The sequence below is a fragment of the Poeciliopsis prolifica genome, unplaced genomic scaffold, assembly GCF_027474105.1.
Source record: "Poeciliopsis prolifica strain line A6 unplaced genomic scaffold, Auburn_PproV2 SCAFFOLD021, whole genome shotgun sequence".
Lineage (NCBI taxonomy): Eukaryota > Metazoa > Chordata > Actinopteri > Cyprinodontiformes > Poeciliidae > Poeciliopsis > Poeciliopsis prolifica.
This window is the reverse complement of record NW_026562396.1, coordinates 2,670,729-2,692,954: the sequence shown is the minus strand read 5'-3', so window position 1 is coordinate 2,692,954 and position 22,226 is coordinate 2,670,729. Positions and strand designations below refer to the sequence as shown.

Sequence of the window (22,226 nt, the reverse complement as noted above, 5' to 3'; positions counted from 1 at the left end):
AACGTTTTAGGACTATCAATAATTTTTTCAGAGCACTTCAGGACGACTTCACATTTTAAAGCATTTAATATTCATCAAGCTATAACCAGAATTTAACCCATAAAAGCAAGTAGGTCTCTGTGTAATAAAACTTTAAGGATGTTTTTGAAAAACAGGGTTAGATATAATGAATTTGTCCCAAGTCTCATGTTGAACTTGTTTCCATCGTTTCATGTATTCCCTGGTTGATGCAGTGACACTGAGATCTAAGCTGTGTGGGTCCACGGCATCTGGTGCAGGCTTCCTTGTTCTTCTCACTGCTGAAGATGAATCTCTGCAACTCTCGCTGTGTGATTGGGGTCATTGTATGGTGCAGATTGAATTTGGGACCAATTAGATGAATGCCTGATGGGGCTGCAGAGTGGATATGAGTCTCAGCATTTAAAGTGACTACAATGAAGCAGCACTGAGAGTAAAATTGTTTTGCTGCAAACAAAGTGCTTCAGTTTAATAAAAAAAATAAAAATATATAAACAAACTTGAGAAGTTCATTCACAAAGGGAAACAGGAGAAATACAGATGAGACCAGGGTCCTCAACTGCACAGAAATACCGAACCCATGATGTCGAGGACCACAAACAGATCTGCCACGCAATTAAATTTTACAAAGGATTTAGTTTTTGTTGTCTGGAGTGTAAATGTTGGCAAGAATGGGCAAAGAAAGATTCGGAACAACAGTATTCTTCTACCTGTAACTGAAGAGAGACGTGGGGTTGCACAAAGGGTGGCAAGGAAACAAGAAGAGGACTTATTAGAAGATGAGGCGAGAAGCGTGGTGAATTGGTGGCTAATCCTCCGTTTCCTCTAAGCCTGTGTAATTAGGACATGGGGGATTGCACCATAACAGGGGATGCTTCTGGACCGCCTTGTTTTTTTTTCCTCTCCGCTTTCTCCTTTGTTTACTTTTCCCCCTTTAGTCTGGGTTTGTGGCACTTTGTCATCTAAATATAGTATGCTTGTGTGCTCCCTGTCTTTCCTGTGTGTGTATCTCAGCTTCTTCGCTTATGAGCAACACAAACAGACACAGCAGGCTCGCACCATGTTTTACTTCTGCTCACTCCTCACTTGATTTTTTTGCGCTGCTTTCTTTGCTCCACGGCAGCATTAAGATTATGCCTGGTCATATTTGCGTGCTTGTTTCTATCAACTGTTTGGTGAGCCACAAATGTTCACCAAGCAGACAACAGAATTGTATTTGAAGGCTGCAGAAGAGCCTCAGCAGAAAAGAGGTTCACAATATGTTTGAGACATTAGATCAGAGACCAGGGAGGCTGATCAGCAGCCGTCTGCCAGTTAATAGCCTTTATCTACTTCCTCGCCCCTGTAGATGGCAAAGAAAGTTGCCTTGGCCCATTTAGAGAGATAGTGAGCACAAGACTTGAAGTGAGAAAGAGAGACAGAAGAGAAAATGGAAGGAGGAGAGGAATTTAAAAAAATTAAAGCAAGCGAATCTATGAGTCACCAGCTCATTACAGAAATCCTGTTTTTATCCAAGGAGAAAACAGGTTTAAAGAGCTTATTAAAGAAAGAATGAGGGGGAACCTATTGTTGCTAATTCAGAGAGGGACGTCTTAAGAAGCGGTTCACTCCACCAAATTTGTATATTTTAACTATGGTGCTTTAATGATGCCATTGGTCCCTCTCTGCCATTTCCAGAGCTGAGGGAGCATATCTTGGACTGAATTTAGAGCCCTGTCGCGATAACTGGCCCGAAGCAACATGGAGACTGGTGTGCGAGATGAAGCACGGGCGCTGCATAGATACAATCCATACAATAATATAATCCACCATAAATTTAAAACTGTCACGTTTACTGAATTAGATTACTTCTTTATTGTCTCCCTCTCTCTGCTTGTTGCTCAGTTTTGAACAAATGGATTTGAGCGACTCAGGGTGTTGCGGCTTTGTGCACGAACCGTTCCCACGTGTGCCGCTTTAGCAGGATTAGGGAAAGTGCTTCTGATTCTCAATCTCAACACAACCCTTTGCATATAGCAAACGAAGATTGAACGGTTTGCACCGATGGTTTTCGTTTTTACTTATGCTTCACCCATACACACACACACACACACACACACACACACCCACACACACACACACACACACACACACACACACACACACACACACACACACACACACACACACACACAATTCAGTCATTCTATGTCTGACCACAGATCAGAAGATCCAGGGTAATTGTGGGATTTAATTTTAGGCCGATGTATCTTCCACAAAAGGATTGAGCTACTGACCTTTTGACTGCATGATGACTCCTCGTGCCAAATTGCCACTGCATTGCATAGTTTCTTTCAAATGATCTTAAATATTTTAGCATAGGGGGTTTTACACTAAACAAACCAACTCTGGTAGAACAATCTGCATTGGAAATGATAATAAAGTGAATATATGAATATTTGACAGCTTACAGCCACAACCTGTACCTTCGGCTTAGTGACTAAAACATCTCAAACTAAAATAAAAATAAGGTAGCTGATGATGCATGTTGGTAAGCTTGCCAATCAAGCCTAATGTAATCCGAAAGGTGGAAAAAACAGCATAAGTAGAAATTAGTCATTGATGGTGCTCTTTTACAGACTAGAAAACACATTAGTTTCCGTTTTGCATCAGCAATACACAGCTTTCTTGATTGCTATATGACAAAATTTTTGAAAAAAAAATTCATAGATATATATATATATATATATATATATATATATATATATATATATATATATACTTTTTAATGTTAAATGTAAAACCCATTTAAATAATCAGGGGAAAAAAACAACTTTATAGGCATCACAGCTGTCAAATTATCATAATAGCTGAACTGCTTTTCAGATTTCCACCTGTAGTTTGACATTTTATCTTTGGTGGTCTGTCCTCACCATCTTACTATTTTTTATTTCCCTTCAAAGATTTTCTATCAGTCAAGTCAGGACAGTTTGACCACCCCAAAGCCTTAATTTTACTTTTACTCTGAAGAAATATGTAAAAGAGAGAGAGTGAGTTCAAGACTTAAAGTAGGAAAGTCACCACATAAAGTAATCTTCTTCACAGTCTTACTCATAATGTAATAGTACGGATAATTTTGGTCAATAATACAGCCACAGAAAAAGCATAGTTTTAAGAAATGATTCAAATCAGACATTCTGAAAGTGTCTGATATGAAAGAGAAAGCATGCATAAAACATTTTGAAAGTTACTTTATGTCTTTTTTCTTACGGATTCTACACTTTTCATAAAATCCAACTATTTGGCAAATAATTTGTACACAGTGGCTGTGCTCCTCTTCATTATTGGCATTAGTGCATTACATAATGAGGTTTAAAAAAAGTACTTAGAAGATACCAAACTCCAGTCCTAAAGAGCCGCCTGAATCAAAAAATTACATCATAAGTAGGACTCTGAAGAACATTACTTTATGTGGTGATAATGGACCATCGTGTTTGGTCTGCTAACCACCATAAAACACAAGAAGAAGAAAAGGAAAAAGCTGACTGAGGAAATAGTTGAGAAATTTGATTCATATGTGTTGTTCAACTGAGATATCTAAACACTGCTCAATGACTAGAGTTTGATACCTTAACAGATACCTAAAAAGACTGATGTAGGTGCATATGAATGCATACATAGTTTCATCACCTTTGCTTACTGGTTGTTAAATAGGGTAATGGAGAAGTCAAAGCATGGAGCTCAGTGTGAAGTCAAAACATCTCTATACTTGCATGCCATGCATCACAACAATACATGGCATGCAATTCTCTAAATTCATCCTCCACAACATGGACTTGTGAGACTAATAAGTGCAATGAGAAAAATGTACACTTAAGCATGAAGGCATTTGATCAATTTTGCCAATGAACAGCAGTGTAACTCCCCTAAGGATATTGGCGGGTGTTGAACAGAGGCTAAGTGGAAAGGTGGAGTGAGGTGGGCTGAGTCGATGGTGTTGGCTTTCTCAGCCCCGGGGCCTAACACATTTAAAGAGCTAACTGACACACTTTGGATGTATTAGCCACGGTGAGCTCTGCCAACCTTTCCACTACTTCTGCTGCACCGTCTTTTCCTCCTATCGCCGTCTGTCTGCCACTGCAATCTCCCCTTCAGTGCAAAGCCAAAGCACATGCCTAGTGTTTCAGCACCATTGCTTTAGCATTGATGTTCCTCTGTGTCCCAGCCAAATTAGTGTTTGCCGTCTAGACAATGGCCGCCTATGTCTCTGTTATGGGTAAACATACGCAAACAGTAATGCTATCACTCATCTGTTTATGTGCATGATTAGATTAAAAGAAACTGACGGAAATGCAATAACAGTTTATTAGTGCACCCGTTGGGGGGAGGGGTGGTGGTTAATCATTTCACATAGAAATGCATTTTCCATCTCACTATCTCATTTATACTTTCTTTGCCTCTCCATTTGCTTTACGCTTGAGACTGGTTAGTTGTGAACAAAGCTTTAAAACTCACAGGGTTCAAGTCCAGGCTCTTGCAATAAAACCTAAATAAATATAAATATAGAGCTATAGGCACATTTCAAACTCAGCTTGAGAGGCAAAAACCCAAAAGACTGGAGCGCCTAGGTTCCCTGTGACAAATGTATGCATTGAATTTGAAGGTGAGAGAAACAACTCCCCTCAATCCACACTGCCCCATTCTATTCAGCGGTTTAAGATTAGGGTCAAAGATTAGAAGGCTTACACAAGATAAGAATGGGATTAAAAGAGCTCAGAGATGTAAAATTACAGATCAGAGAACTGGCGAGAACACACCTGAATCGTAAACAAACTCCTAACACGGCTGCCACCTGTCCTGCTGGACAGCACCAGCATCATGGGGGGAGAGCAAAACAATGCACTGCCGATGAGAGAGCAAAAAAAAAAAAAAAAAACAGAGAAGAGAAGTTGCATCCAATATTCCAGCAAGGGATTCAGTACACATCAAAGGCTGCTTCTGCAGTATGTCTGTTAGATTTGGGATTAATGGACTCCAGAGGGGCCTGGACACACACACACACACACACATATGCACACACGCGCGCACACGCAAACAAAATCCCCCACAACTCTGCCTGATAAGATTCACAACTCGGCTAGCAAAGCACTGCAGTGGAGAATGAGTATCTTCTAGTAACTCTCCACAGTAGGCTCTGTACTGCAGTATACATTGTACTTGCACCTTAGTAAAGGCTTTCAGGGTATTTTTTTGTTTTGTTTTTAGCATTCCATTAAATTTTGGGTAACAAGGATTTTAAATGTGCAGGTAATTTAAGATTTCCATGGATTTGGTGCAGGCTTTTCCAGGCGTGTTTATTTGATTGCTTGGTCAAGGTTTTGATTTCTCTTGTTGAATTGCAAAGCACATGGCCACACGCAATCATGCCTGCATGCAAACGTGCACATATGACCGTAAGTTGCCTCCAAGCTCCAATGACTTCATGCAAATTATAAATATGCAAAGCCTCAGCTGTCCCGTGATGCATTTTGAAGAAAACACAACAAAACGGGGGAGGGAGGAGGCACACTGTGAATCTATTTCCTTTAATCTTTACAGACAGAGGGATAGCCTAATCCCAACTCCGACTGCCTTTCCACCCCAGTGCCCTGCTTCGCCACCATTCTCCCGCTGCCTTCTTCCCTCCCCTGTCCTCCGGGCTGAAACCACAGGTGCACACAAATGCAAACCACTGGGTGGAAAATTCTCGTTGACAGCATTCTGGTGTGCTTGCGATTGGTCAGTGAGCAATGAGGGAGTTCCCTGAACCACTTGTCGTGCTGACAGAACAGCTGGACACCAACACCAGACACAGATCAGGGTGGGAAGAGATCATGCGGAACAACAGGGAACTTAAGACCAAAATGAGATTGAGCAAAGCTTAAGCTCACTGTCATTTCACAGACTGTCAACAGGGCGAAAGAAAAACAAAAGAACACAAACACAACTAAACTGTTTGTTTTTAATATTTCTCAAACAAATAGTTTGAAGTAAACAAGGTGTGCAAGCTGTACATACTGAAATGAGGAGAGATGGACCGATCAACCTACCAAAGATAGGAATGAATCTTTGATCATTTATTGTCTCCTGTTGGTGATTGATTAGTCAAATGCTAAAAAATCTGATATATTTCTCTAATTCATTAAATTAATCACAACAAAGAACTTCCACCACTTTCAGTCAATTGTTAAAAAACAATGATGCATTAATTTCAGTGATCCTGTTATTCCATCATTTTCTGTTACTAGTTTTTTGTTAAGCCCTTAAATAAAAAGAATAAAAACTCTGTCACAACTGGAATTAGCAGGTCTGATATCAAATGAAATTGTAAATCAGTGTCTACACAGAAACTCCTGTATATTTCTAGAAGGGATTCTTCTTATATTTTCCCAAGCAAACACTCAAACATAACTGCTCTCTAATATTTACCATACTCTCAAATCCATAAACCCCTGACGTGTATGACCTGCTGCTCTCTTTGGTGCTCCAGTGTGTCATCTCATCATGTCAAGACGTAAAGAGTTATCTAAGGCCTTCAAAAAAAGTTCCCGATGTCTGTATTCTATGAAGCGATTTAAAAAGTCCTTCAAATTATATACAAAAAGATCATCCTCAAGTAAAGGAGATTATCTGCAAATGGCACACATTTGAAATGGTTGCCAATTTATGGAATGGTGGCCTCAGCAAAAATGGATAAAGAGAAGAGACTATTTAATGCAAAAAAGGAGTCTGGAAGTCTCCTCGCAGATTCTGTAGCTAATGGTATTAAAGCGAATGCATAGACGGTTTGAAAAGGAATTTTAAAACAAAGTGGTGGACATTTATCCTTGAAATACATAAATGAATATTTAAATGAATGAATGCCCTCTTGAAATAACCTGCCAAGAAGAAAAGCAAAGAGAAAGGCTGTGTGGTCACAGCGACAGACACACGGCAGAGGTCACAGATGGCTTTTCAGGAGTGGAACCTCACACCAAGCGTAGAGCGAGGAAGAAGAGTTCTGGTTTGAGGTTGTTTCAATGCCCCCGGGACAGGGCAGCTTGAAGCCACTGATCCAACTATGAATTCTGCATCATATCAAAGAGTTTGTGGAAGATGTGAGTCAATCTCACCAAAAGTCAAAATTGGAACTGGAAGTGGACCTTTCAACAGGATAATAATACACTAGCAAATTCACCAAGGAATGACTGAAAAAAAGACCAAACGCTATGGGGAGAGCTATGGAAAGTCAAGCTACAGGCCAGACTTGAGTCATATTGAAATCTTGCAGTAGTGAAAGCAAAGCAAACCTTTATAAATCATGTAACTAAAATAATTTTACATGAAGGGGGTAAGGGAGAGGTTATTTATTTTGTTCCAAACTAGAGAACAAGCAAGCAAAATTCATTTTTGTTACTTTTTTGATATTTTACACATTGACATATGATGTTTTTTTTTTCTTTACAAATACATGGTTGTGTAAGATTTTCCATGTACCCCATAATTTTTCAGTAATTCACCTAAAGAATCATAGTCAGCAAAATATAGTAAAAACATTTCCAGTTATAACAGTACTTATTCAAATTATAGTCTCACAACATTTTTGAATTCACACTAAGCTAGAATATGTTATATTTCATCACTGTAAAGCTGGAAAAGGAAGATAGCAGCAATCATCTGTCATGAATGCAAAACGTTATCAATTCTGATGTGGTTGCCTGGATACACCTACAGCAAAAGTGTGTTTTCCATCTCCCTACATGTACTAATTCACTGCCTCACTCTGCTATTGTCTGCCATTTGTCTTTTGAGCACCAACACGCTGACAAGTACCTCAAGAGGATGAAAAAAAAAAAAAAGAAAAAAACACTACTGTGAGCACGCCGAGACCCGCTCTCATCCACATGATCACCCTGAGAAGCATTATCACAATCTAAGGGACTAGATTATCCCCAGGCTCAAAACTTCATCCTCTTTGATCCGCACTTGGGAGGGGATAAGAGGCAGCACGGCAGGGGGACCATTACCCAGACTTCGCACTTGCTAATCACGGCAGATTTTGATCACCTTCAGGGACAGATGGACAATAGATTCATAAACATCACAGCAGAACAGACATTAAGTGGTCAAGCCATCTTGTAAAAATATGGCAAAAATCCTGACAGTCTCAGAGGTACTTATTCCCTGAAATGCATAAATGATGTTTGTGTTCGACTGAAATGCTCCAAGAATATACTATAAAAATGTTTAATGAATTAGGTCTGATTAAAAATTCACATTCTAATTAAGAAGCAATAAAATATCAGTACATCTTGAGCAAGTCATTAGGAGTAAGTTGATGAAATCGGTAGTGTTAAAAATCTATGAATTTACTTTAATGTTGTTTGCGTAAGGGGTGGAAATACCCATCACTCCAACACTATAAACCCTCTAAATTTCCGTAATAGATCTTTGTAGTGTTTTGAGGTGAGTTGGTGAGGTCAGCTGTTTATTGGCTGCTAGTAATTACAGATGCATCCTAAGCTTGCTGACATCGTCCATGGGGCTTTGCAGGCACTATCAACTAATTCAATGCAGAAACAACTACAATGTACAGAAAATTACACTTACTCTCATTAACGTGAACTTCAGAAGTGATAGAAAGTCGTGGTGGGCCTAATCTGGTGTTCACGGCTTCACAGGGAAACTGCAGAAATTACATTTTGACGTTAAAATGTGTTAAGGGATTTTTAAGTATTTAGATTGAATCGCAAAGCTCTTTTTTAACAAACTTCAGTCAGCAATTACTCCGAACTTGTCTCAAAATGTTTCTACATCATATGAATCATTCCTAAGTTCTTCTGTCCTTCACCGGAGGCAATGAAAGTGTTTTTTTCCCCTGTGTGGGGTTGATTCCCGCATAAGGGAGGCAATACAGGGACAATAGCAGCCACCCAATTAACGCTGTGTTGGCCTTGCAATTCCTCAAGGTATTGCCATGTGACAGTTTAATTAACCAAGCCCGTTATCTTAATTTAGCAGGATCAAAAAGTAACAAACTGAGGTTATCGGGGAAAAACACTCCTTGTCGCCATACTCGTATACTCACATGTACATGCTCTCAGTCTTTATCAATGTGGCAAAGCTTCAGTGAAATAGATATATTTAATGAAATTTATTATGTTGCCACTGTCTGCTTTATGTTAAGTTACCATGCATTAGCACAAGTTTATTCTGTTGTGTAATTTTGACATCAAGGCAGGTTTTTTAACAATCCATAGAGGTATATTCTTGATTGGGACAAGACTGAAGCAGGTCATATCATTGTATGTGTTGACTTTTTTTTATCTGGATTGGAACTGGTGTCTTCATAACCGTTGGGTGCCAGATGCCATCCTAGTTAAGTCTATGTGCAATGAAGCTGGCCTGGTGTCATGCTCATCCATACTGACCCTCTTATTCAGATATCATATTTTAAAACCTAATTAGGAGTTGGGTGCTTTTGATGTATATAAGTCATTCAGATTGATGAAATACCTAAATAGTTTCATCTGCGATCATCCCATCCACTGTCATGTCATGAAGTCCACTCTACCCCCCTTTGTTTTAGCATCTCTTCTTTTTCAAAAACTCCATTATCTACTGCACTGCAGGCAGTGGATGAAAGGACATTACTAGTTATGGTTGAACTGAGAAGAAGTCCTGATGTCTTGGACAGGCCTGGGCCATTTGTCTCTCTGGTTCCTGATGCAGTGTAACACGGGGAAACAATGCCCCAGGGCATCACAAATATTCACTCGCATCAGGCGTGGAAACAGTGCAGACAGAGGGGCCTTCCAATTGCATCTTAGTGATTGAAGTTGTGCTGAATTCATTGTCTCGGGAAATTTTCATACGGCAGTTCATTTTCACATAATCAAAGCTGAACAATTTCTCCACTTTGTAGCTGACTGCACAGAATTGATCAAGCAATCTGTCATTTTTACTATTGTAATTAATAACGTTGAGGAATTCAATATAGGGGGAACTCAGCACATAATATCGTGAGCAGAACTACAGCAATCAGCATGTGGCTGCTCCAGCAAATCCATACAAAACTGTCTAATTATAGCAGGATTTTAACAGATGGGACCTCTAAACTGGGTCTAGATATGCATTTTGAAGCAAAAACATTTATGTGTGGCAATTTGCAAACTAAAATGACCTTGTGAATACAATAAATAATCTATTCTTCAAGTTGATTTCAGAGCAAGTGTAATTTTGTTCAATGTAATTCTGTCGGTGCTTCAACTGATCTGTGAAACTTTTAGAGGTAAAGTTTCACAGATCAGCATAAGTAAATAAACACACACATAATCTGAGTCACCTTTTCAAGAAAAAAAAAAACTCCTGCAAGTCTTGCACACAGAGTAACTAAAAGCCTCCTCAGCTGTTTGGCCATAAGCAAAAGATATTTGTACTACTGAAGATATGAGATGGGTTTTTTGTAGATCATGTTTCCTTTTCACTACAACCTGAAAGGCCTGACTATATTTTTCATCATTTCAAAATTGTTTAATTTTTAACATAATGGTGTCATTACAGAGAGGAGTGTTATTGCCATGTACTTTGTGGGTTTAGTCTTTGAAAATTATCTTTGTTGGTGCAGAGTACCAAAAAGATATCTGTGTTAAAGCAAGGATGAGATTTCAACCATCATTAGGGAACAATATATGAACTAGTCATTGGTGGATTAGCTCATATATTTTGCACTATTTGAAAAGTCTTTAAAACTGAGTATTTAAAAGGGGTTGTTATGTATTTTAATTTCCATTTTATACCACAATAAAATATGGAACTTACAGTTGTGAAAATTATATCAAAATACCAAAATTGACTTCAAAGAAATTTTACCATATCTCACTTTTTGAAATTGGCCTTTGTCACGTTCAGATGATCCAAGGCGGAGCTTTTGGTGAATAGATGCCACTTTGTCTGAGCAAAGCTTAGGCACCATGAATGGTTGCCAGGAGAGACTCAAGGATTTCTCAAACACGCATGAAAGAATCAAAGGAACACTCTGAGCATGTCTTTGATGAGAGAATGACATTATAAAATGATATAAAGCTGGAAAGAAGTTGATTTTACATAATTACACAATTAATGAAAATCCCCTCTTTTCAAGATGTCTCCATGTGTTATTAAATTTCGTGTTTTGTTCTTGAGAGTCCAATATATTTTTTCCTTCCTAGCATTGCAATCATCAGAATATCTGACTAACCCGAATTTTTGTCACTTATTTCTTTCCCTACTAACAAGCTTTCAGATCTTGGCGGCTGAGTTCTGCTTCAAACGTGAATCTAGAGAACACAGAAAGTTCTTCAACCTGCCCATAACCTTATTATTAGCAACCAGACTCTGAAGTTGTTCTACTCGGAGTAAGATAGCACACACTACTGTGATACTGCTATAATTAGTCTGGTTCTCTAAACCTCTCTGAAACTCTAAACCCAAAGTATGAGTCCAAGTTCTCTCAATTTTACTGCGTACAAGAAAATGTTATAACACAGTACCTAGAGATTGTAGAAATGGCAAAATGTTCATTTCAATCCCATAACATAAAAAAATTTAATTAAAATAATTTGGACCGAGAGAGATACTGTGAAATCTAAATCCCTCATGTAGTTTTATGACTCTGAGATTAAAGTATAAACATAACTCTTTTCTCTCATATTTTATTATCTGTTTTAAAGACTCCATTGTGAGTTTGGCTTCATTACCTAATTTATCACTGTTCTATGACTGTATCTTTGACTCGGTCCTTATTATGCATTTGCTTTTTTTTTGCATAGGACAATAGCTTGTTCCTCTCTGTGGGGCAGAGCTTTTAGTTTGACTTTAGCCTCTAATATTTCATAGGTTGTGTAAAACAGCAGAAAAACATAATAATTCCACTTTAATATTCAATATATGCTTAAAGCACTTAACATTACCTGAAGGCACTGCTATAGGTCAAAGAATCTAACAGGTCACCGAGCAGCTGTAGCACCAGTGCAAGGTTGTACTCTAAATATAGTTAGAGCTCTTTAATGAAGTGCTAGAGAGTTGTCATGTCCTAATTCCCTAATTAATGTCTAGGATTTTTGTATAATGTAAGGCAATGTGGAGAAAATGAAAAGAAGAGTTTCTCTGGTCATAAGAGAGAGTCAGTTTAAAAAAAATAATTAAAAAAACTATATAATTTTAACTTGGCTGAAAAACTGGGTACTAGAAGAAATGGTAATGATCATGCACATGGCTGGACAACGATAGGGAGCAAGTAAAAGAGGCTTTCAAAGCATATGTAAAACAGCACGTGTAATGTCTAGAATTACTTCTCGCACACATGCACATATGCACACACAGCCATACACACAAATACAAATACAGAAATGCCCGGCTGTCCGTGGACAGAGGACAGATGGCTACGGAGTGGCTCTGATCCAGGGAGTGACGATGTTCTGTATCATTATAATCTGCTCCGTAGTATCCTCCCTACTGCTGTGCAGGGCAACATGTTTCACCCACTGAGAGCAGACACTGGAACAATTCTACTGCTGTTCTCCAACACGTACACTCAGACGCTTGGAAAAACAAACTTACATTTGGCATTTCCAACATTCTATACCTATCCATCGCTCGTTTACTACTTCCAATTAATACCCATGAACTTAAAAGAATTGCATATAATTTCATTTATCTTGTTAGTTGTATTTTTGATCAATTATAGAGTTAAATACTTGCCGAAAAATGCTTAAATCTACATACATATAAAAAATAAATTAAATATATGCAAGGCAACATTTTGTCTCAAAATATTGCCTTACATAATTTTTACATGTATTTGTCCCCCCGTACTATTTGTACCAATGAAGGGTGGTGTGCTAGATGTTAGCTCACAAATAGTAGTGGAGACATTACAACGAAGAAAAAGAAAAAATAGAGTTAAATATAGGTATAGTCAATGTAGCTATAACAAGATTCTTCCTTTTCTTTTTTTTTTTTGTTTCCAGTGTGGCTCTCAGAGGTTTGTCTGAGTACCAAAGTGAGGCAAAACAGACTTACTTTTCACAAGTGCAGCATTACAACTTTTGCTGTGATGCTCCAATGTAGATTGATTCACTTAATTATATCCGTCTGTCAATCTATATAAAACTTGCTTTGGGTTTACTTGAAATTTAATGGATGCAGAAAGAAAAAAGGAGCAAAGAAAGGCAGAAAGGTGGGAAAGAAGGTTAGAGGAATACTGGAGGCATTAATGACAAGTACACAGATCGAGGCAATATAAGATGTATTTAGTGGCAACCGCAGCCCAGTGTAAAGTGTATCTAAAAACAAGCCATTACAATATTCAATAAAAGTATTGCAATCACACTTTTCCTGATATCATGTAGCATTTCTTAAAATATAAAACAATGTGTGCTCTAACCCTCAGGCTTTCTCAAATCCAGCTTGCTTGCAGTAGCTATTGCTTTGATTCAGTTACACACATAAAAGAAAGTTCAACCTTGCAAAGCACCGTTTTTGCCTGTTCAATGGGCTTCTTCGCTGTTTATAAAACACATTCTGAGTTGCGATAGTTGCTGTCTTTTAAGCACTTCTATTTAAAAGCTATGATAACACTTTAATTGTCTGAGTTGAATTCACAAAATTAAAAAAAACCTTGCATCCAGAAATTAATTCCTGGAGGGAAAGAAAAGGAGGCTGCATTGGCATGGGGCTCGGCTACATAGTATTAATTAATTTCATTTATACATCTAGGGGTGTTGATCATGTGATTACAAACGGAACAACTGGGAACAGAAACATGCCTATCATGATGATGGAGCTGATAAACACTGGATTTTCTCTCTTACAACTCTTTAGGGAGATTTTATATCTGCGTAGAAACAAGTTTGGTGGAGTTGTTTTCTTTTCCAGTCAACTCAGCGGAGTTGAATCATATTCTCTGCATGATAATGTGGGTTACTAGCGTGTTTACAGCAAACAAGTCAGCCAGCATGTATAAACTGTAAACATAAAATATGCAAACTAATCAAACCACCATGCCTCACTTTCCGAGCTCTACTGCGCACAGACAAGGCATTAAAACAAACACATGCAAATTTGTGCACGGGGCAGGACCTGAGATAAGAACAATGATGACGAATCTGTAGCTCGAGAAAAGCTCCGGGATCCATATTTATGGTCCTGCAAGTTGTAAGAGATATGACTGACAAAAAAAGCAAGTAAATAAATGATTACACAATATCACTGGAACTTTACTGGTCCTGATGCTGGATAAAGGCTTTTACAAGATGGGTGAAGAGTGATTACCCTCAAATCTCTAGGACTCTGGACTAATCCTCATCCTTAGCAGACATAAATTTTTCAGTAAGCTTCTAATAACATTTTCATTGCGTTCAACTGGATTTGCGCTTTCTTTTTTCCATGTAATATGAGACTCTTGGAATAATACTTTGCCATTTTTGAAGACGGTCTGATGTTGGTAAGCAGTTGTAGCTTCAGATGCAGGTGAACACCTTTCTCAGAGGGATATAAGGCAGACTTTTAAAGGTGAAAAGTTCAACCATGCTGTGTAGAGAGGTTATGAGGGCACTTAGGAAGAAATAAGAGGTGTTCTCGCTCATTGCTCCCATAAACATTGTGTAATTATTTGCTACTGCTACCAGAATAAAGGGATAATGTCACAGATTTACAGCCTAAGTGGTAAGAGTCAGAGATATTCATCAATCCTCTCCAGCACTAGAGTTGAGATAGGCTACACTGGCTGAATGAGGATTGCGGGTGATCCGCCATGCAGCCGGGCTGAGATTTAGAGGTGGATATCACACCCAACAGCCGGTCTGGCCTGAAATAGCTTCCCACAAAGCACAAGAGGAAGGACGCAAGAATGGACATTACTCTTTATAAACCACAATCATAACAATAGGATTTAATAAAACTTTGTGTGGTAAAGAAAATAGACTAATCCCTTTAAATCTTCCGTAATGAGAGGGAAGAAATCCTCAGACTGTGATAGTTCCCCTCCCTTCACCCCATAAGATTTTAGGCTTTCCGCAGGATTCCAATAGCTTAGCCGCAAATCGTCTCACTGCTGTGCGATACCACCGCATCCTCTAAGAATAGGGGTGATCTGGCACATGTGTATGGCACAAAAACACTCACAAATCTTATTTGACTTTGAGTGATGCATCCTGGAGAACTCCAGACTGTTGATGGCTTTTATATTCCCCACCAGGAAAAGTAAGTTGGTGAGGGCGCAATGAATCAAGCTATCGGCCCGGCCAGGGACAGACCGCAGAAAGCTGAGGAGATGAGGGACAGGAAGAGATGAAAGTCTAAGAGACAAATCCTCCTTGCCCAATGGCTCGCACAAACAGAAGAAGCACAAGCTGCTGGCTGCTGTTTTTGGATGATGCTTGTTTTTCTTAATCTACTCCCCAAGGCCACGCTGCAGACTTTTACAACCATTCTTTGGTGGCTTTGGTGGGTAAATCACAATGGAGACTTCATTAGATGATGCTATAAACAATTCCAATTTTTACATTAATGATTTCTGAAGAAAAGTTCAAACAGGAAAACGGGAGCTCAGAAGCGCTCCGAATTGTGCTAGTGCTGGTATGAGGAGGATCACTGGAATGACGCACCTTCATATCTGGTTGGAACTACGGGTGTAAACACACCCTGATGGCCTAAATTAATCATGTTTAAACAGACGGATGCGATGGCATCACATGAAACCATGACTCCTCCATATGCTACCTGTTTGGAGCAATATTTGTAAGCTGACTAATTACAGTGCTCTCAGATGAAGCCTATCTCTTAGCAGCTGTTTGTCCATTAACCTGTGGAACAGTTATTTTAGCATGGGAACCAGCACACAGCAACACTGCTCTAATTGCAAAAGAGAAAATAAACACAATGTTTTTGCTTTCGGCATTGAAAAGCTGACTGTTCATTGAACATGAAGGTTAATTTTGTTGACAGTTGCCTTTTCTAACTCCATTCTTTGAGAAATTATTGCTGATGCTGCTATCGATTTTTAAGTGACAAACAACTCAGGAGCAAATTCAAGAAGGTTAAATTAAGTACTAAACATGATCAAACCTTAAACTGGGTGACTGATTATAAACTTGGACACAAAGGCAGATCTGTATCTAAAATAACCAAACAGAGCAAACAGCCTCTCCCTCTCTATCTATCTCCAACTGAGTTGGGTAAATTAATGCGTCATCCCACTTTTTTTTTTTTTTACAATCTGCAGCATCAATTGTTGATGTAGGCCATTCTTCCCTAATATTTCAATCACAATTTGTCTTTAAAATTTTAGTCTTGCTTTCTCAGGTCAATTATCATTTCCTTATTAGCTGAAATTTGAATAACAAAAACGAGAAACTATCTTTTGAAATTCTCTTTGATCACTCCAGCTTCAACTGTGTTTGTGCCTGGAAAAAGTATTACAGTGACCTGATGATATTTGCAGATTTCTTCCATTACCAGCTCCCATCTTCAGGTATTTAGTGCAACCTGCTTCATAAATCCAGTAAGGAAATAAAAGTAGACACTGGGTGCAAGACAGCTGCAGAAGTGAATCATGAATCTTTCCCCTGAAGTTTCTATCTATCAATGGGTTTTCTTTAACAAAATGCAAAAAAAAAAAAAAGAAAAAAACTTGAATGTGATGGATCACAGTGTCACATATATTGAATAAAATCATGAAATATATGATGGATGTAATAACTGCAATAAGAAAGGAATTATTATGTGTCAGTGAGCCGTCACTTTAGGGACCCTCACAAGAGAGGCAACTGTTGCTTTCAAGTTTTCATCAGATGAGTAAATGTCAAAAAGTCAGCCTCCCTGTCCGGATGATATGACTGAGTCACATCCTGGTGCCGCCATGGTTCGATCACGCCACTTTGGATTCAAAGCTTACTGGAAGTGTTTCAGAAGATGTGCGTCTTCAAGCAGCCTGTCATTCAGCAGCCAGATTGCGTGTTGCTTTGTTCATTTGTTGTCTTCAGAATTCACTTGTGCAGCGTCTGAACTGTTTTTTCCCCTGTTCCTTTTCAGCTTGCCTCTCTCTTCCACTCTCTCGACAAAACATTCACTATGAACCACACTTTTTCCCTAAAAGGGAATCCAGATTAAGTAAATTGGAACGATAAGAACTTGTTTGATAAAATCAAACCATTATTGACAAATCTCAAATGGAGCAGCTGACAATGTTTATGTAAATACAAAAACACAGATACTTCTCTAATGAAGGCGTGGTAATAGAAATATCCACCTGCACATAAAATGTGTTTAATCTGTTAACACATAAATAAACAGAACTGTACATTTTTATATAACTGCAATTTAGAGGTTAATTCTGCAAGAAAGAGCTGAAAATAGCCGTGTAAAATTTGCACTCAATTTTCTTTGAGTTGGTATGACTGGTGAGCCCAAACGAAAGCATTTTCTATGAGCCCATTAAGAGCAGTTCTCAACATAAACACATCAAAATAGTATGCATTATTGATTTCACCCACTACTGTAATGTGTACTGTCCTGAAGGCTTTACGTGTCAAAATGGCACATGGCAATAATTTTAATACAGATCCAAAAGCATTCGTACAACAAATGCTCTATCTGACCATGAAATATGAATGATATTCAATGGAATCCACTTTTCCAACAGTCAGATAAAGGTTTATTAAAGGCCATGGTGAGTAGGAAAGGAGTTGTCATGGCTACATGGTTGAAAAGGGCATCAGATTTGACTTCTGACCAGTCAATTAATCTTGCAACCACATTTTTTTTAATCAAAGGTTCACCTATAATTCAAAATTAATTGCTTTGAACATAAAAAAAAAGGAAGACTGAGATGGTGAGGATTCAGGAAAGGTACTGTAGTGCTAATGTCTTAAGATTAAGTTGCCTCAAGGGAAGATGGGATTAATATTTTAGATGAATTTAAGTCAGAATATTTCTTTTACTTTGTCTTTGCAATGACTAAAAGAGAAAATGTTTAATTAAGCACAGTCAATTATGTGGACTCAATTTTATTCATAGTTTTTCAGAAGAACACAGAGTTGAGCCCTTCTTTAGCTTGAAAACATCCTAATACCACAATAAGGTCTGGAAAATCCACTGTGTGAAATCCTCTTTGATAGGCTGCTAACTTTTCTGCTGCGCTTGTTGCTTTGGGCTACTACATTCAGCTGAAAATGCTACTGATAAAATTAGAAACACTGATGTGTAAAGGGATAAATGGAAATTCACACATCACCCGCAGAAGTACATTGATATGAAATATTGCCAGCTCAGTATTATGTTGTTTTCTTAAAATCCATCTTTTGCAATTACAGCTCAGATTCAAAAGAAAGCACAAGACACTGCCTATAGGATCCATCAGAGATAAAATGTCTGATTTTATTTTTGTATAGCTTTAAGTTTGCGCATAAAGCAATGAAGTATTCTATAAAACATTAAAAACACATTGCAAAAATGTGTGTTTAATCTTTTAACACAGAAATAAATAGAACTGTACATTTTTATATAACTTCAATTTAGAGGTTCATTCTGCAAGTAAGAGCTGAATATAATGCCATCACCATTATCTTTTTTATGAATTACATTATATGTGCATGTGTGTCTGTGTGTGTGTTCATAGACATCACTGTAAGGGAGCATTTGTGTGTGTGAGAACAACTGACCAATCATGGCATTTCCCCTACTTAATCAATTCAAAAGCTGGTGGAAAATGTGCAGGTGGATATTTCTATTACCAAGCCACAAATAACTGAGAAACTCAATTTCATCACCTTCCACAGTGCTGTCATAGGAACACATCTCATGCTGTCTCCTCACAGTATCCACACTGTCCTTGTAGTATCACATTATCCTCCCACACCCCCATGCCCTCCCTGTCCCACTCATCCCTCCCTTTTCTGAAACAAAGCAGGAGGCTGTTTGATTATCATAATCCAGTTGCAGATAATTAGGAAAGGTCAGGTGGTGCACTCAAACACTGTCCGTTCCTCTCTGTGCTCCAACCCCCCGCCCTCATCGCCCGCTGTTCTTCTTGCTCCCTCTCCATTTGCTCGGACAGCCCTATCAGTGGGTAACATCTCCCAACACCAGTGCCGACTGTCTGTTCATGATAGCGACTGTGGCAGTCATCTCCACAGAGGCGAGCGATGTGCTGCCAACCTCTCCGGCGAGCCAGACAAGACCGTATTAATGTCTGCTGCAGGCGCGCTGGAGCATCAATTAATCGCTGTTTAAAACTGGCAAAAATGCATTTGATATACTTAAGCTTAATTAATACATTGCAACCAATTTTGCGAGACTAATTAATCAATTTGAGACTGTGCTGCAGTGCTAAGATATCTAGATTATGTTGTCTAGAAGAAACCTATTCTATAAGGGAGGGAGATTGTTGAACTCAACCTACTTTTACTGGAGGGCAGCACAAATCCAGATATTAAAAGAAAAACCTAACCAGGATGGTAAAATTAAGGTGAAAATAAAGAAAAACTTGGTTTCTTTAAGGATAAAAACTGAGACTGAGGTGGAGATTAATTGGGACTTGAACTACATGCTCTGTGCACTGCGAGTCCTGTTTATTCTGAACCAGTGAAAGAGGCCACAGTGTTCTGACGGAAAAGCAAAGAGAGCTACAGAGTAATTGAGAGGACTACGCTTAGAGGGAAACTAGTCTTAAGATGGGATAAAGGATGAAAGTTGGGAGTGGGAAAAGTGGGGGGAGGCAGCTGTAAAGAAAGACCCATGGACTATACACTAAGTGATTAGATGTATAGAAAAACCCTGTAAGAAAACAACCTCAGGAACCTCAGGGACACTGACCAGTGTCAAGCTTTTTTTTAACCTGTTTTCATCTGAGGAAACAAACTGGACCATTGTTTCATGAACAATATGCTGTATCCACACTTGTGTGGGTTTATCTCATGTGGGTTAAACAAATCCCAGTGCATTAAACTTTTTTTAAGTGATCATACTACAAATTACTACATGGAAAAGTCTAATTTTCTTTCTCTACAAGATGTAGCTTGATTACAGAACATATGATGATATTTATTTTTCTTTAAGATAACATCATTGAGCATTCAACGAGTGGTTTTGAAAGTTGATAAAGATATGCTAGTGTAGTACCAGAGTAACTTCAGCATTGGCCCACAGCCTCTTCTCTCCCCCACAGCTTAGCTAAACCCCTATGTTATTGGCAAAACACAGCCGGCTGCTGTCGGTTAACTGTCTAATCTCACATCAGTCGATTACCCCAAACAAGGAGAGGGGGAGAAGTGGAACGAGACTCATGGAGGAGGGGGAAAAAAACCGTAAACACAGATTACACCCTCAATAAGTTACCGTCACCTCCGGACTTGTGGTCTGTGAGTGCATGTGTGTGAGTGCGTGCACATGTAGGCGTGTGAGCACATTTTGTTTTGTTCAAGAACTAAATTGTACTGCTCTAAGACCTCACACAGAGAAGTGTATAAACATGCTGCATCTACCAGAGATCAAACAGCTACCAAATACCTAAAATTGCATACTTAGTCTTTAGTCACGTGCTTTCGTGTTTATGAATGTGATCCTTTGGTCCCTCATGGACAATTAAATGAGAACATTTTCAAAATGAGAAACATATGGAGCTTTTTAATTGGCCAATTTCTCTTGCCAACATGTGTGGCTTTTTTTAATTCTAAAATCAATGAAAAGGAAAAAAATGCTATCTTGTCAGACTCGCATATTGCAGCACAGAGTGTTGCTCAAATTTTCATTGTCCTTCCGTACGGAGTAAAGCAGCCCTTCTGTTCCCAGGATTAATAGCACCATTACAGAGAATCCATGTTCAGTACACAAGACCATTCTTCAGGATCCTGTCAGCAAGATAAAAACTTTTTTAGTGTAGATGTTTTAGCAAATTTGTGTTTCCCGGAGTATTTCCATTATGTTAAGCGGGTAATTGTGCGCACCAAAGCAAATCTCCGGTTAAAGCTGCTGAGAGAAATTCACTGTATCTCCTTTCCCATTTCCTCTCTCTTTCTACTCTATGCATAATCTTAAATTTCTTGCCTCTCTGTGACCATGCACTAATCATGCGAGGTTGCGGGGGGTGACTGCAACAACTCATATCTGGGGAGTTATTGTTCTACACATGTCATATGTAATCTGCCCGACCCACAGTGCTTAGAATAATTATTCATATTTAATCACCAAACTACAAGGCTACATCGCCTGCCGCTCGCTAAGTCATTTTCCATGTTCCATTATCAAAGTTTCAGAGATGGGAGCTCAGAGAAAGAGGACTAAATGCAGAAGCAGAAGTAGTTGAGCTTATAAAAACATAATGGGCTTGTCTGCTTTGATAAACTGAGGACGTGTGTAGCATGCACACATAGTCACACCCTCCAGTCCATACTGTATGCAGAGTGCAGTGAAAAAAGAGGGGAGTGGATAAAGGAGACCAATGCGATTTCATACAAGGAGTGTTTAGGCAAGAACAAAAGAAATATGTGTTTAATTGTATTATTTTGGCAGTTTCTTCTCCTGTCTGCTTAGATTTGCCAGGGACGGCTCACCTTGTTCCAAAGGTGGTGGTTTCACACCTGCAGCCTTCAGTTTGAGAGCTTCTTTTGCAGACATATCACAGCAGGAGCCTTTGTTGGTGTCCTGGTCGCTGTCAGCCTGGTCGCTGTCACCATGGCCGCTGTCTCTGAGGCTGGCTCGCTCTGGGTCTTTGAATGTTGAACTACTAAACAAAACAACAACAACAACAACAACAAAAAAAAGAAAAACAGTAGATCTGGATACATCAGTATGACCACTTTTAGATAAAACTTTTTGGTAACCAGTAATGACTTGAAAAGAGTTACATTATAGATTCCAGTTCTTACCTTTGAACAAACTGTTGTCTGCTACCCATATAATTAGGTTCAGTGGGGAAATTGTCTGTCTGTGGAAAAGTGAGAATAAAGTATGCAGTGTTAGAATGAGAAACATTTTCTGTTGTAAAAACAAGAATTCCAAAGACATACAATTAATTATGCAGAACTGTGAGGTGCAGGACAGATTAGTTGAAAGGAAATGAAAGCGTGCACTTTGCTTTGCCAAGGTTTAAACATTTCACTAACCGTATGAAACGGCATAATTAGCCATTCGAGAGTAAACCACACAGTTAAACATCAGGTCTGGCAGACATC

General features: G+C 38.8%; 1 protein-coding gene across 2 annotated transcripts in view; it reads right to left on the bottom strand.

The window, feature by feature from the left end:
* pcdh17 (protocadherin 17) overlaps nt 1–22,226 on the bottom strand; it is a 56,851-nt gene that overhangs the window by 10,646 nt on the left and 23,979 nt on the right. The window contains exons 3-4 of one of the 2 annotated variants that reach the window (XM_055044848.1): nt 21,921–21,979; nt 21,606–21,778 (exon numbers count right to left, since the gene is read on the bottom strand). In XM_055044848.1, coding sequence (XP_054900823.1) covers nt 21,606–21,778; nt 21,921–21,979 — 232 coding nt within the window. The remainder of the gene's footprint in view (nt 1–21,605; nt 21,779–21,920; nt 21,980–22,226) is intronic. The other variant, XM_055044849.1, reaches the window with a different exon arrangement.